Source organism: Salmo salar, chromosome ssa13 (genome assembly GCF_905237065.1).
Source record: "Salmo salar chromosome ssa13, Ssal_v3.1, whole genome shotgun sequence".
Lineage (NCBI taxonomy): Eukaryota > Metazoa > Chordata > Actinopteri > Salmoniformes > Salmonidae > Salmo > Salmo salar.
Window position 1 is genome coordinate 101,763,916 of NC_059454.1, and position 13,690 is coordinate 101,777,605.

The 13,690-nt window shown below is 42.4% G+C and overlaps 1 protein-coding gene across 2 annotated transcripts in view; it reads right to left on the reverse strand.

Annotated features, from left to right (window-relative positions):
- The window catches only part of LOC106568424 (dopamine beta-hydroxylase (dopamine beta-monooxygenase)), a 42,306-nt gene that overhangs the window by 7,610 nt on the left and 21,006 nt on the right, over positions 1 to 13,690 (reverse strand). For both annotated transcript variants that reach the window (XM_014138744.2, XM_014138743.2), the window contains exons 8-11: positions 12,489 to 12,527; positions 11,292 to 11,351; positions 7,077 to 7,204; positions 185 to 344 (exon numbers count right to left, since the gene is read on the reverse strand). In XM_014138744.2, coding sequence (XP_013994219.1) covers positions 185 to 344; positions 7,077 to 7,204; positions 11,292 to 11,351; positions 12,489 to 12,527 — 387 coding nt within the window. The remainder of the gene's footprint in view (positions 1 to 184; positions 345 to 7,076; positions 7,205 to 11,291; positions 11,352 to 12,488; positions 12,528 to 13,690) is intronic.

Here is a 13,690-nt window from a genome sequence, read left to right on the forward strand (position 1 = left end):
AAACAGGGCAAATAAACGAATAAAAAAACACAATCGGTTGGGGACACTTAAAACGACTGCCTTCTTCTCCGGCGCCATATTTAAAATATTTACTATAACTGTACTCTACTGTCCTGTACTATACCTGTACTCTACTGTCCTGTCCTATACTATAATGTACTCTACTGTCCTGTACTATACTCACAGGGAAGAGCTTGGCAGAGGACTGGTTACAGGCCATGGAGATGGGAGCGGTGTTGTAGAGAGAGTTGAGCACCTCTCCACTGAAGGAGTCCCAGGACAAAGAGGAGAACTGGTCCGTCACGCTGGTCTGACCACAGCTACACGCATCACCACCCTGGAACCTGAGAGGGGAGCGGGGAGGGGGAGGGGAGGGAGGAGGGTGAGGTAGGGGGAGGGAGAGAGGAGGGAGCAGGGGAAGGATGAGAGGATAGTGAAGGAGGATTGTTAGAGGGGAGGGAAGAGGGAGCAGGGGGAGGATGAGAGGACAGTGAAGGAGGGTGAGGGAGGATGAGACATTGAATGTCCAAGCATGGTCATGCTCATGTTAGTACTCCCTCATAGACAGAGCTTGTTGTAAAAACAAATAAGGAGCATACGGAGAACCAGGTTTATGTGAATGAATATGGAATGGGAGGTAGATCATCTATGAAAGAACTGGAATCTATCAAATACCATTACCTGTATCCTTTCGAATCCCTTTTTATACTGTGCCTTCAGAAAGTATTCAGAGCCCTTGACTTTTTCCACATTTTACTATGTTTCAGCCTTATTCTAAAATGGATTAAATAAAAAATCCTGAGCAATCTACACACAATACTAATGACAAAGCAAAAACAGGTTTTTAGATTTTCTGCAAATGTATTAAAAATAAAAAACAGAAATGAACATAAGTATTCAGACCCTTTGCTATGAGACTCAAAATTGAGCTCAGGTGCATCCTGTTTCCATTGATCATCCTTGAGATGTTTCCACAACTTGATTGGAGTCCACGTGTGGTAAATTCAATTGATTGGACATGATTTGGAAAGGCACACACCTGTCCATATAAGGTCCCACAGTTGACAGTGCATGTCAGAGCAAAAACCAAGCCATGAGGTCAAAGGAATTGTCCGTAGAGCTCCGAGACAGGATTGTGGGAAGGGTACCAAAGATTTCTGCAGCATAGAAGGTCCCCAAGAACACAGTGGCCTTCATCATTCTTAAATGGAAGAAGTTTGGAACCACCAAGACTCTTCCTAGAGCTGGCCGCCTGGCCAAACGGAGCAATCAGGGGAGAAGGGTCTTGGTCAGGGAGGTGACCAAGAACTTGATGGTCACTCTGTCAGAGCTCTAGAGTTCCTCTGTGGAGATAGGAGAACATTCCAGAAGAACAACCATCTCTGCAGCACTTGACCAATCAGGCCTTTATGGTAATGTGGCCAGACGGAAGCCACTCCTCAGTAAACGGCACATGACAGCCCGCTTGGAGTTTGCCAAAAGGCACCTAAAGACTATCAGACCATGATAAACAAGATTCTCTGGTCTGATGAAACCAAGATTTACTCTTTGGCCTGAATGCCAAGCGTCACGTCTGGAGGAAACCTGGAACCATCCCTACGGTGAAGCATGGTGGTGGCAGCATCATGCTATGATGCTATGGGGATGTTTTTCAGGGGCAGGGACACTAGTCAGGATTGAAGGAAAGATGAACGGAGCAAATTACAGAGAGATCCTTGATGAAAACCTTGTCCAGAGGTCGGTTCACGTTCCAACAGGACAACGACCCTAAGCACACAGCCAAGACAATGCAGGAGTGTCTTCGGGACAAGTCTATGAATGTCCTTGAGTTGCCCAGCCAGAGCTCGGACTTGAACCCGATCGAACATCTCTGAAGAGACCTGAAAATAGCAGTGCAGCAACGCTTCCCATCCAACCTGACAGAGCTTGAGAGGATCTGCAGAGAAGAATGGGAGAAACTCCACAAATACAGGTGTGCCAAGCTTGTACATCATACCCAAGAAGACTCAAGGCTGTAATCGCTGCCAAATGTGCTTCAACAAAGTACTGAGTAAAGGGTCTGAATACTTATGTAAATGTGATATTCAGTTTTTTTATTTATACATTAGCAATAAACATTTTAAACTGTTTTTGCTTTGTCATTATGGGGTATTGTGTGCAGATTGATGAGGTGGGAAAAATGTAATCAATTTTAGAATAAGGCTGTAATGTAACAAAATGTGGAAAAAGTCAATGGGTCTGAATACTTTCCGAAGGCACTGTATACACTGAGTGTTCAAAACATTAAGAACTATTTTCTTGACATAGACTGACCAGGTGAATCCAGGTGAAAGCTATGATCTATTATTGATGTAAATTGTTAAATCCACCAATCAGTGAAGATGAAGGGGAGGAGACATGTTAAAGAAGCATTTTTATGCCTTGAGACAATCGAGACATGGATTCAGAGGACAAATGGGCAAGACAAAAGATTTAAGCACCTTTGAATGGGGTATGGTAGTCACTGCCAGTCGCACTGGTTTGAGTGTGTCAAGACCTGCAACGCTGCTGGGTTTTTCAATCTCAATAGTGTCCCGTGTATCAAGAATGGTTCACTACCCAAAGGATATCCAGCCAACGGCAGGCCAGTGGTCGAAAATGGGTTATTAATGAAAGAGAACAAAGGAGGCATTGTGCAGAGCAATAGAAGGGCTACAGTTAGTCAACTGACAGTCCAACATTGGTGCCCAAAGAGCCATAAAATAATGCAAACTCGTTGTACCTTGACATGAATGGGGTAATGGCAGCCGACGACCGTATAGAGTTCCACTTCTTTCAGGAAAAAACAAGCAACTGTGGTTGCAGTGGGCTATGGAACATAAACACTGGAGAATTGGAAAAACATTGGCTGGTCCGATGAATCCCACTTCCTGCTGTTTCACGCTTAACTGGAGTATGGGGAAAACCCTGAGTACATGCATCCATCATGCCACGTGTCAACATTGCAGGCTGGTACCCAGGGTTGGGGAGTAACAGATTACATTTACATTATTTAGCAGATGCTCTTATCCAGAGCGACTTACAGTAGTGAATGCATACATTTCATACATTTTTTGTTCAGTACTGGTCCCCCATGGGAATTCAACCCACAACCCTGGCGTTGCAAACACCCATGCTCTACCAACTGAGCCACACAGGATTACCCCAAAAAACAGTAAATGTAATCCGTTACCTTACCAGCAAAATTTTTTTTTATCAGATTACCGACACTTTTGAAAAACCAGTCTGAGATATGGCTTTTTCTTTGCAACTCTGCCTAGAAGGCAAGCATCCCGGAGTCGCCTCTTCACTGTTGACATTGAGACTGGTGTTTTGCAGGTAGCATTTAATGAAGCTGCCAGTTGAGGACTTGTGAGGCGTCTGTTTCTCATACTAGACACTCTAATGTACTTGTCCTCCCACGCCTCTTTCTATTTTGGTTAGAGACAGTTTGTGCTGTTCTGTGAAGGGAGTAGTACACAACGGTGTATGAGATCTTCAATTTCTTGGCAATTTCTCGCATGGAATAGCCTTCATATCTCAGAACAAGAATAGACTGATGAGTTTCAGAAGAAAGTTCTTTGTTTCTGGCCATTTTGAGCCTGTAATCGAACCCACAAATGCTGATGCTCCAGATACTCAACTAGTCTTTAAGAAGGCCAGTTTTATTGCTTCTGTAATCAGCACAACAGTTTTCAGCTGTGCTAACATAATTGCAAAAGGGTTTTCTATTGATCAATTAGCCTTTTAAAATGATAAACTTGGATTAGCTAACACAACGTGCCATTGGAACACAGGAGCGATGGTTGCTGAGAATGGGCCGCTGTACACCTATGTAGATATTCCATAAAAAAATCGGACTTTTCCAGCTACAGTAGTCGTTTGCAACATTAACAATGTCTTCACTTGTATTTCAGATCAATTTGATGTTATTTAATTGGACTATTTTTTTTGCCTTTCTTCCAAAAACAAGGATATTTCTAAGTGACCCCAAACTTTTCAACAGTAGTGTATATCCACTGATTCTTGAAGAATATAACTTAAATGCCTCATGACCTTAGTTCAATTGACACATTCCATGAGAACCCGAAATATAAGCTTGTTTTTCTCCAATGTTTATAAATATTGTAAATGTAAACAAACACTGTATAGCCTCATGACATGGTTAAAACAATACTTTGATATCATGGATGGCCAGTCCTTGCATCCGTAGCTCTGTCTATAAACCTCAGTGGTTACATTTCTCCAGGCCCTTCCCTCAGCTTTTTAACCAAAATAGAGGCGGGGCAACCGTTTTGTTTTTGTTTCATCTATGAATTTGCACTTTAAACAGATGCATATTATTAAGATATCAAAGGGTCACCAACAAAAAGGCAAACAATAGGCCTATAGCAAATGCAGCATATGGCATTCATTTTTCACATGTAAATAGCAGTTTTCAGTAGTGCTCAAAGCATGCCATTCCATGAGCACAAAATCATAATCAACAGAGTAGGGCTGGCTAATAAGTCCTTAGTTTTGGGGTTATACTCAGGTTAAACAATTTGGATAATCTATACTTCCATATTTCCAAGTCCTATTCTTGAAGATCAAGGGGTATAACATTTATTGGAATGACTGGAATTCTGATACACTTTGGTTTTTAACGTAAAGTTACAATGTAATCGTATTATTATATGTAGTAGAAAGCTGATGGGTTAGAAGAAGCCTACATAACCAAACCATAAAGTAAAAGTTTACATCCATGTATGGCAGCTATGTAAACTTTAACATTGATTTATCCTGCAATAGATGTCATTCAATTGGTAACATACAATTTTGTCTTCTTCTAATGCCTCTTAAGGGGAAAGTAATCTAAAAGTAACTCCATGTAATCAGATTACGTTACTGAGTTTGGGTAATCCAAAAATTGCGTCACTGATTACAATTTTGGACAGGTAACTAGTAACTGTAACGGATTACATTTAGAAAGTAACCTACCCAATCCTGCTGGTGCCAGGTGGTGGTGTGGGGTGTGTTTTCATGGCGCACATTGGGCTCCTTAATAAAAGTGGAGCAACGTTTGAATGCCACAGGATACATCATTGTCAATCAGGTGCATCCCTTCATGGCAGCAGTGTACCCATCTGCAAAATTATTTTTTCAGCAGGATAATGGTCCTTGCCACAAGGTTAGGATTGTCCAGGAATGGATTCATAAACATGACAGTGAATTCAGCTTACTCCAGTGGCCTGCCCAGTCACCAGATCTCAATCCAACTGAGCATCTGTGGGATGAGATGGAACGAGCTGTTGTGTGTAGATTGGTGAGATACATTTTTTTTAAATCCATTTTAGAATAAGGCTGTAACGTAACAAAATGTGGAAAAGGTCAAGGGGTCTGAATACTTTCCGAAGGCACTGTATATAGTTTATTTCCTAATCGTGCTGGATTCCAATTGTATCGGCCAATCTACCAATCACTCTAATCTTAATTCCAACCCTCAGATGTCCACAGACTAACCCATCCTTACCCATTTTACTCTTTCCTTTTGCAATACATCCCTCTATTTTACTGTGATGTCTTACGAGGGTCTGGAACCTCTCCATTTGTACCATTTCTATTGAGATTTCCCTGAAAATAAATACTTTACCAAAGAGTAAAATCCTATTTCCTTTTGATTGTGAATTTTCAGATCTCCTAACAATACTGTTTGTAGGTCCATCTGAACACAGACATTATGACTTCATAACCATCGAAGGACAGTACCAAGAGAGATTATCCATTCATTCTGTTTCCTCGTGGCAGTCTGCACAGTCTGACTGTTCAATGCCCCATATATAGATTTTTACATTTTTTTGTGACGATAATTTAATAATTTTCTTTAAATTGAATAGTTCGGATTGATGCGTACATTGCTGTTTTTGTATATCAGTTCATAAACACGATTCCATGGTATTGGGACATCACAAATTTGTTCCCAAACTGTCTTTGAATTTTATGTGACATAGCTGTCACACCTCTGGACCTTGTGTTGGTGATTGTTTTATATAAGGAATGGAATGAGTCGTTTTCTTCTGCTGGTTCGTGTGACATCTGTGTGGATTTAATCTGCTGAACAGTAACAGCTGTTTGATGAGGAGAATATTGATTGTTCTCCAGAGATTGATTCTCTAATGGTAGCTGAGTCAGCAAAAAACGGAAATGAAGACGCAGTGTGTGTTTGGTTAAAGATGACAGCTAGCTCTTCTTAATAAAGAGGATGGGTGTTACCTAGAAATGAAGCTATCCTGTGCGTGTGTTACCTGCAGATGAAGCTACAGTACTGTGTGTGTGTGTGTGTGTGTGTGTGTGTGTGTGTGTGTGTGTGTGTGTGTGTGTGTGTGTGTGTGTGTGTGTGTGTGTGTGTGTGTGTGTGTGTGTGTGTGCACCCCTGCACACCCACTCCCCCAAGTTGGTGTGCCCATCGCAGGAGGTTGGTGGCACCTTAATTGGGGAGGATGGGCTCATGGTAGTGGCTGGAGCAGAATTAGTGGAATGGTATCAAAAACATCAAGGAATCGTATCAAACACATCAGGGAATCGTATCAAACACATCAGGGAATTGTATCAAACACATCAGGGAATCGTATCAAACACATCAGGGAATCGTATCAAACCCATCAGGGAATCGTATCAAACACATCAGGGAATCGTATCAAACACATCAGGGAATCGTATCAAACACATCAGGGAATCGTATCAAACACATCAGGGAATCGTATCAAACACATCAGGGAATCGTATCAAACACATCAGGGAATTGTATCAAACACATCAGGGAATCGTATGAAACACATCAGGGAATCGTATCAAACACATCAGGGAATCGTATCAAACACATCAGGGAATCGTATCAAACACATCAGGGAATCGTATCAAACACATCAGGGAATCGTATCAAACACATCAGGGAATCGTATCAAAAACATCAGGGAATCGTATCAAAAAATGCCATTTCATTGGCTCCATTCCAGACATTATTATGAGCCGTCTTCCCCTTTACCAGCCTTCTGTGGTGCCTGTGCACTGTATATTACCTGTTGATGAAGCTGAAGTACTTCTGCAGGTATCCAGGGTCAACGTTACTCTTACAGAGCTCTAGTTGAGTTCTGGGGTAGTAGTGTACATAGTTCACACACATCTCCTCCATGATCCCAAAGCCTCCCTGGATTAAAATGAGGAGAGAGAGACAGAGAGAGGTTAAAGAGAGATGTTAGAGAGAGAGGTTAGAGAGAGAGGTGTGAGAGAGAGGTGAGAGAGAGAGAGAGAGAGAGAGAGGATACTTCAACTGGTGACTATCCAGGAAAATACAGAAAAAGGAGCTCTCCATTGCTGGGTAAATCTGATTGTTTACTTGTCCTGTCAATAAATCTATCAGCTTACATTTCCGCATCAATCGTTTTCTTCAGCGCTTTGAGTAGGAAAAAGGTGGGAGGCACCTATATACCTTCTCAGGGGACTGTCCCGCTCATCATGTCAATCAAACATGTCAATAACATCAATACTGTCAGTAGTAGCAACTACACAGGTTATTCAAGCAAGATTATGATCATCAGTCAAGATTCCTCCCAATACATTCCAGACTCCTCCCATACGTCCCAGACTCCTCCCATTACATTCCAGACTCCTCTCATACATTCCAGACTCCTCCCACACATTCCAGACTCCTCTCATATGTTCCAGACTCCTCCCACACATTCCAGACTCCTCCCACACATTCCAGACTCCTCTCATATGTTCCAGACTCCTCCCAATACATTCCAGACTCCTCTCATACATTCCAGACTCCTCCCACACATTCCAGACTCCTCTCATATGTTCCAGACTCCTCCCAATACATTCCAGACTCCTCTCATACATTCCAGATTCCTCCCACACATACCAGACCCCTCCCCATACATTCCAAACGCCTCCCATACATTCCAGACTCCTCCCATACATTCCAGACTCCTCCCCATCCATTCCAAATGCCTCTCATACATTCCAGACTCCTCCCATACTTCCCAAACGCCTCCCATACATTCCAGATTCTTCCCTATACATTCCAGACTCCTCCCATACAGACATTCCAGACTCCTCCCCATACATATACATTCCAGACTCCTCCCCATATATGTACATTCCAGGCTCCTCCCCATACATATACATTCCAGACTCCTTCCCCATACATATACATTCCAGACTCCTTCCCCATACATATACATTCCAGACTCCTCCCCATACATATACATTCCAGACTCCTCCCCATACATATACATTCCAGACTCCTTCCCCATACATATACATTCCAGACTCCTCCCCATACATATACATTCCAGACTCCTTCCCCATACATATACATTCCAGACTCCTCCCCATACATATACATTCCAGACTCCTTCCCCATACATATACATTCCAGACTCCTCCCCATACATATACATTCCAGACTCCTCCCCATACATATACATTCCAGACTCCTCCCCATACATATACATTCCAGACTCCTTCCCCATACATATACATTCCAGACTCCTCCCCATACATATACATTCCAGACTCCTCCCCATACATATACATTCCAGACTCCTCCCCATACATATACATTCCAGACCCCTCCCCATACATATACATTCCAGACCCCTCCCCATACATATACATTCCAGACTCCTCCCATACATATACATTCCAGACTCCTCCCCATACATATACATTCCAGGCTCCTCCCCATACATATACATTCCAGACTCCTCCCCATACATATACATTCCAGACTCCTCCCCATACATATACATTCCAGACCCCTCCCCATACATATACATTCCAGACTCCTCCCCATACATATACATTCCAGGCTCCTCCCCATACATATACATTCCAGACTCCTCCCCATACATATACATTCCAGACCCCTCCCCATAAATATACATTCCAGACTCCTCCCCATACATATACATTCCAGACCCCTCCCTATACATTCCAGACTCCTCCCCATACATACCAGACTCCTCTCATACATTCCAGACTCCTCCCCATACATTCTAGACTCCTCCCATACATTCCAAATGCCTCCCATACATTCCAGACTCCTCCCCATACATTCCAAATGCCTCCCATATGCTCCAGACTCCTCCCATACATGCAAAAAGACTCTCATACGTTCCTGACTCCTCCCAATACATTCTAGACTCCTCTCATACATTCCAGACTCCTCCCCATAAATTTCCCTGTGGCTCAGTTGGTAGAGCATGGTGATTGCAGCGCCAACATGGTGTGTGCAACGTCAGCGTTGTGGGTACAATTCCCACGGGAGGCCAGTACAAAAAAATGCATGAAATGAAATGTATGCATTCACTACTGTAAGTCGCTCTGGATAAGAGCGTCTGCTAAATGACTAAAATGTAAATTCCAGACTCCTCCCATACATTCCAGACTCCTCCCCATACATTCCAAATGCCTCTCATACATTCCAGACTCCTCCCCATACATACCAGACTCCTCCCCATACTTTCCAAACGCCTCCCATACATTCCAGACTCCTCCCATACATATACATTCCACACTCCTCCCCATATATATACATTCCACACTCCTCCCCATATATATACATTCCAGACCCCTCCCCATACATATACATTCCAGACTCCTCCCATACATATACATTCCAGACTCCTCCCATACATATACATTCCACACTCCTCCCCATACATATACATTCCAGACTCCTCCCTATATATATACATTCCAGACCCCTCCCTATACATATACATTCCAGACCCCTCCCCATACATATACATTCCAGACTCCTCCCCACACATATACATTCCAGACTCATTCCTATACATTCTAGACCCTGTCCATACATTCCAAATGCCTCTCATACATTCCAGACTCCTCCCCATACATACCAGACTCCTCCCCATACTTTCCAAACGCCTCCCATACATTCCAGACTCCTCCCATACATATACATTCCACACTCCTCCCATATATATACATTCCAGACTCCTCCCTATACATTCCAGACTCCTCCCATACATATACATTCCAGACCCCTCCCTATACATATACATTCCACACTCCTCCCATACATATACATTCCAGACTCCTCCCCATACATATACATTCCAGACTCCTCCCATACATATACATTCCACACTCCTCCCATACATATACATTCCAGACTCCTCCCCATACATATACATTCCAGACTCCTCCCCATACATATACATTCCAGACCCCTCCCTATACATATACATTCCAGACTCCTCCCCATACATATACATTCCAGACTCCTCCCCATACATATACATTCCAGACCCCTCCCCATACATATACATTCCAGACTCCTCCCCATACATATACATTCCAGACCCCTCCCCATACATATACATTCCAGACTCCTCCCCATATATATACATTCCAGACTCCTCCCCATACATTTACATTCCAGACTCCTCCCCATAGATTCCAGTCTCCTCCCCATACATTTCCGACTCCTCCACATACATCCCACTTGAATTGCAAAAGACAGATATCAACATTGAAAAAATGTATTTAGCAAAACAGATGAGATAGACAGCCGTTCATTCAAACCTTTTGGTTCAATGCAATCTAAGCAGACGATCCAAAGTATCTCTCTCTGTAACAATTTCCTCACTATATTGCAACCTCTGGAGGAAAGAGAAACTTTCTCAATTCTCCCTCCATGCCCTCATCATAACCCCAGAAACACTGAGGACAGTGTGTGAGTATGTGTGTTTATATTTGTGCATGTGTCTGTTCGTGCAATTGTACGTGCGTAAGAGTGAGTGTGTGCCCACTGCTGTCCACTGCTCTCAGCATCAGAGGAGAGGAGGAGAGAGCATCATCATCGTCATCATCATCATCCTCCAGCCCAGAGCCTCCTTCTCACTGTGTCTGACCCCAGATTACTGAGATCTGGGCTGGGCAGTAGAGCCACTCTGAGCCCTGCCTGTCTGTGGTAGGATAGACCCACATTAACACATTAATCTGGTTGGCTAAAGTTACTAGATAGAGGCTTCGAACACAGTCACTGCTGTGAGAGCATCGAAACCGTTATGTATCATGGGTAGATTGTGATTAACTGACTATTCTATAAATAGTATTGAGTTATTTCTGAAGGTGGTTTGTAGATCAGTCAGTCTAGACTCGCCTTCAAGTGCATGTGTGCATGTATGCATGTTTGCGGTCTGCATAACCATTTGCTATATTACATGGCTGCACTTGTAGTGAAAACCAAACATACTCACCACTGTAGGCTGGCTCCTGTCCTCTGTGTTGTATGTACACTTTGTCAAGAGGACGTCACCCTGTTGGGGACATACACACTCAAATCAGGCAATGTTCTGCCAATGTTTTACACGTATCCTCCTAGAGGGTAACAACAAGTTACCATGGTTTACAGAATATTTGTGTTGTTCCTTTTTATTTTTAAACAGGCAACTCTGCATCTCTGTTGTTCTGCAGCAGAGCAGTGACAGACTGTAGTTGTAGTAGTACTGTGTATCATCTCTGTTGTTCTGCAGCAGAGCAGTGACAGACTGTAGTTGTAGTAGTACTGTGTATCATCACTGTTGTTCAGCAAGAGAGCAGTGACAGACTGTAGTTGTAGTGGTACTGGGTATCATCTCTGTTGTTCTGCAGCAGAGCAGAGACAGACTGTAGTTATAGTAGTACTGTGTATCATCTCTGTTGTTCTGCAGCAGAGCAGAGACAGACTGTAGTTGTAGTAGTACTGTGTATCATCTCTGTTGTTCTGCAGCAGAGCAGAGACAGACTGTAGTTGTAGTAGTACTGTGTATCATCTCTGTTGTTCTGCAGCAGAGACAGACTGTAGTTGTAGTAGTACTGTGTATCATCTCTGTTGTTCTGCAGCAGAGCAGAGACAGACTGTAGTTGTAGTAGTACTGTGTATCATCTCTGTTGTTCTGCAGCAGAGCAGTGACAGACTGTAGTTGAAGTAGTACTGTGTATCATCTCTGTTGTTCTGCAGCAGTGACAGTCTGTAGTTGTAGTAGTACTGTGTATCATCTCTGTTGTTCTGCAGCAGAGACAGACTGTAGTTGTAGTAGTACTGTGTATCATCTCTGTTGTTCTGCAGCAGAGCAGTGACAGACTGTAGTTGAAGTAGTACTGTGTATCATCTCTGTTGTTCTGCAGCAGAGCAGTGACAGACTGTAGTTGAAGTAGTACTGTGTATCATCTCTGTTGTTCTGCAGCAGTGACAGTCTGTAGTTGTAGTACTACTGTGTATCATCTCTGTTGTTCTCGTCTTGTTTCACCCTCAGTCATCTTCTCTTCCTCATGTCTGTAATAGTCCCTTCTTTCTCTCACTGCCCCTGTTCCCTTTACCGGATGTTATTCCATAGACAAAACACACCGTACTGTGTGGTATCTTATCCCACCTGCTGAGACAGCTGTGACAGTAGAAAGGGGAGCATACTTACAGGCAGCACTGTCACCATCTTCCTCAGCATTCTGATTATCTGGAGGAGGAGACAACATTCACATCGATTGAATTGCTTTCAAAACACAATGATCCAGTGGAAAAGGTTAGTAGAGGTGCTGACTAACGGCGAGTAAACTGTAGGCTATAAGAAATAATAATAAAGAGATTCGTACTCACTCTATGCAGTGTAAACTCCCAGTCATTCATTGGGTAAAACACCAACATTTCACCTTCACCCTGAAGAAGTCACTGTGATGCTGAAACGTTGATGGTGTTTAACCCAATAAATGACTGGCAGCGTGTATATACAGAGTGTAACTCTCTTTATTTATTTTTATAAAACACAATGATCTGGCTGTGATTTCTTGTTTTGATTAAAGTTGTCTTGTATCTAGATTAGTCAGAAGATATGAGCTGGATACAAGGAAGAGTGTTGTACAGGCAGGTGGTTAGAAGATATGAGGAAAATAGTTCTAATACATGCAGAGAGAGTCTCAATAGAAAGTCTTACATGACACTTTTTTGTATTGCTAGGTATTACTACACTGTTGGAGATAGAAACACAAGCACTTCGCTGCACCTGCGATAACATCTACACATAAAAATTGTTTATGTCCCTCAAGGTTGCATCTAGACTATTTAGAGAAAGGATATGAATACAGATCAGTTAGAGAAAGGATATGAATACAGATCAGTTAGAGAAAGGATATGAATACAGATCAGTTAGAGAAAGGATATGAATACAGATCAGTTAGAGAAAGGATATGAATACAGATCAGTTAGAGAAAGGATATGAATACAGGTCAGTTAGAGAAAGGATATGAATACAGATCAGTTAGAGAAAGGATATGAATACAGATCAGTTAGAGAAAGGATATGAATACAGATCAGTTAGAGAAAGGATATGAATACAGATCAGTTAGAGAAAGGATATGAATACAGATCAGTTAGAGAAAGGATATGAATACAGATCAGTTAGAGAAAGGATATGAATACAGATCAGTTAGAGAAAGGATATGAATACAGGTCAGTTAGAGAAAGGATATGAATACAGATCAGTTAGAGAAAGGATATGAATACAGATCAGTTAGAGAAAGGATATGAATACAGGTCAGTTAGAGAAAGGATATGAATACAGGTCAGTTAGAGAAAGGATATGAATACAGATCAGTTAGAGAAAGGATATGAATACAGATCAGT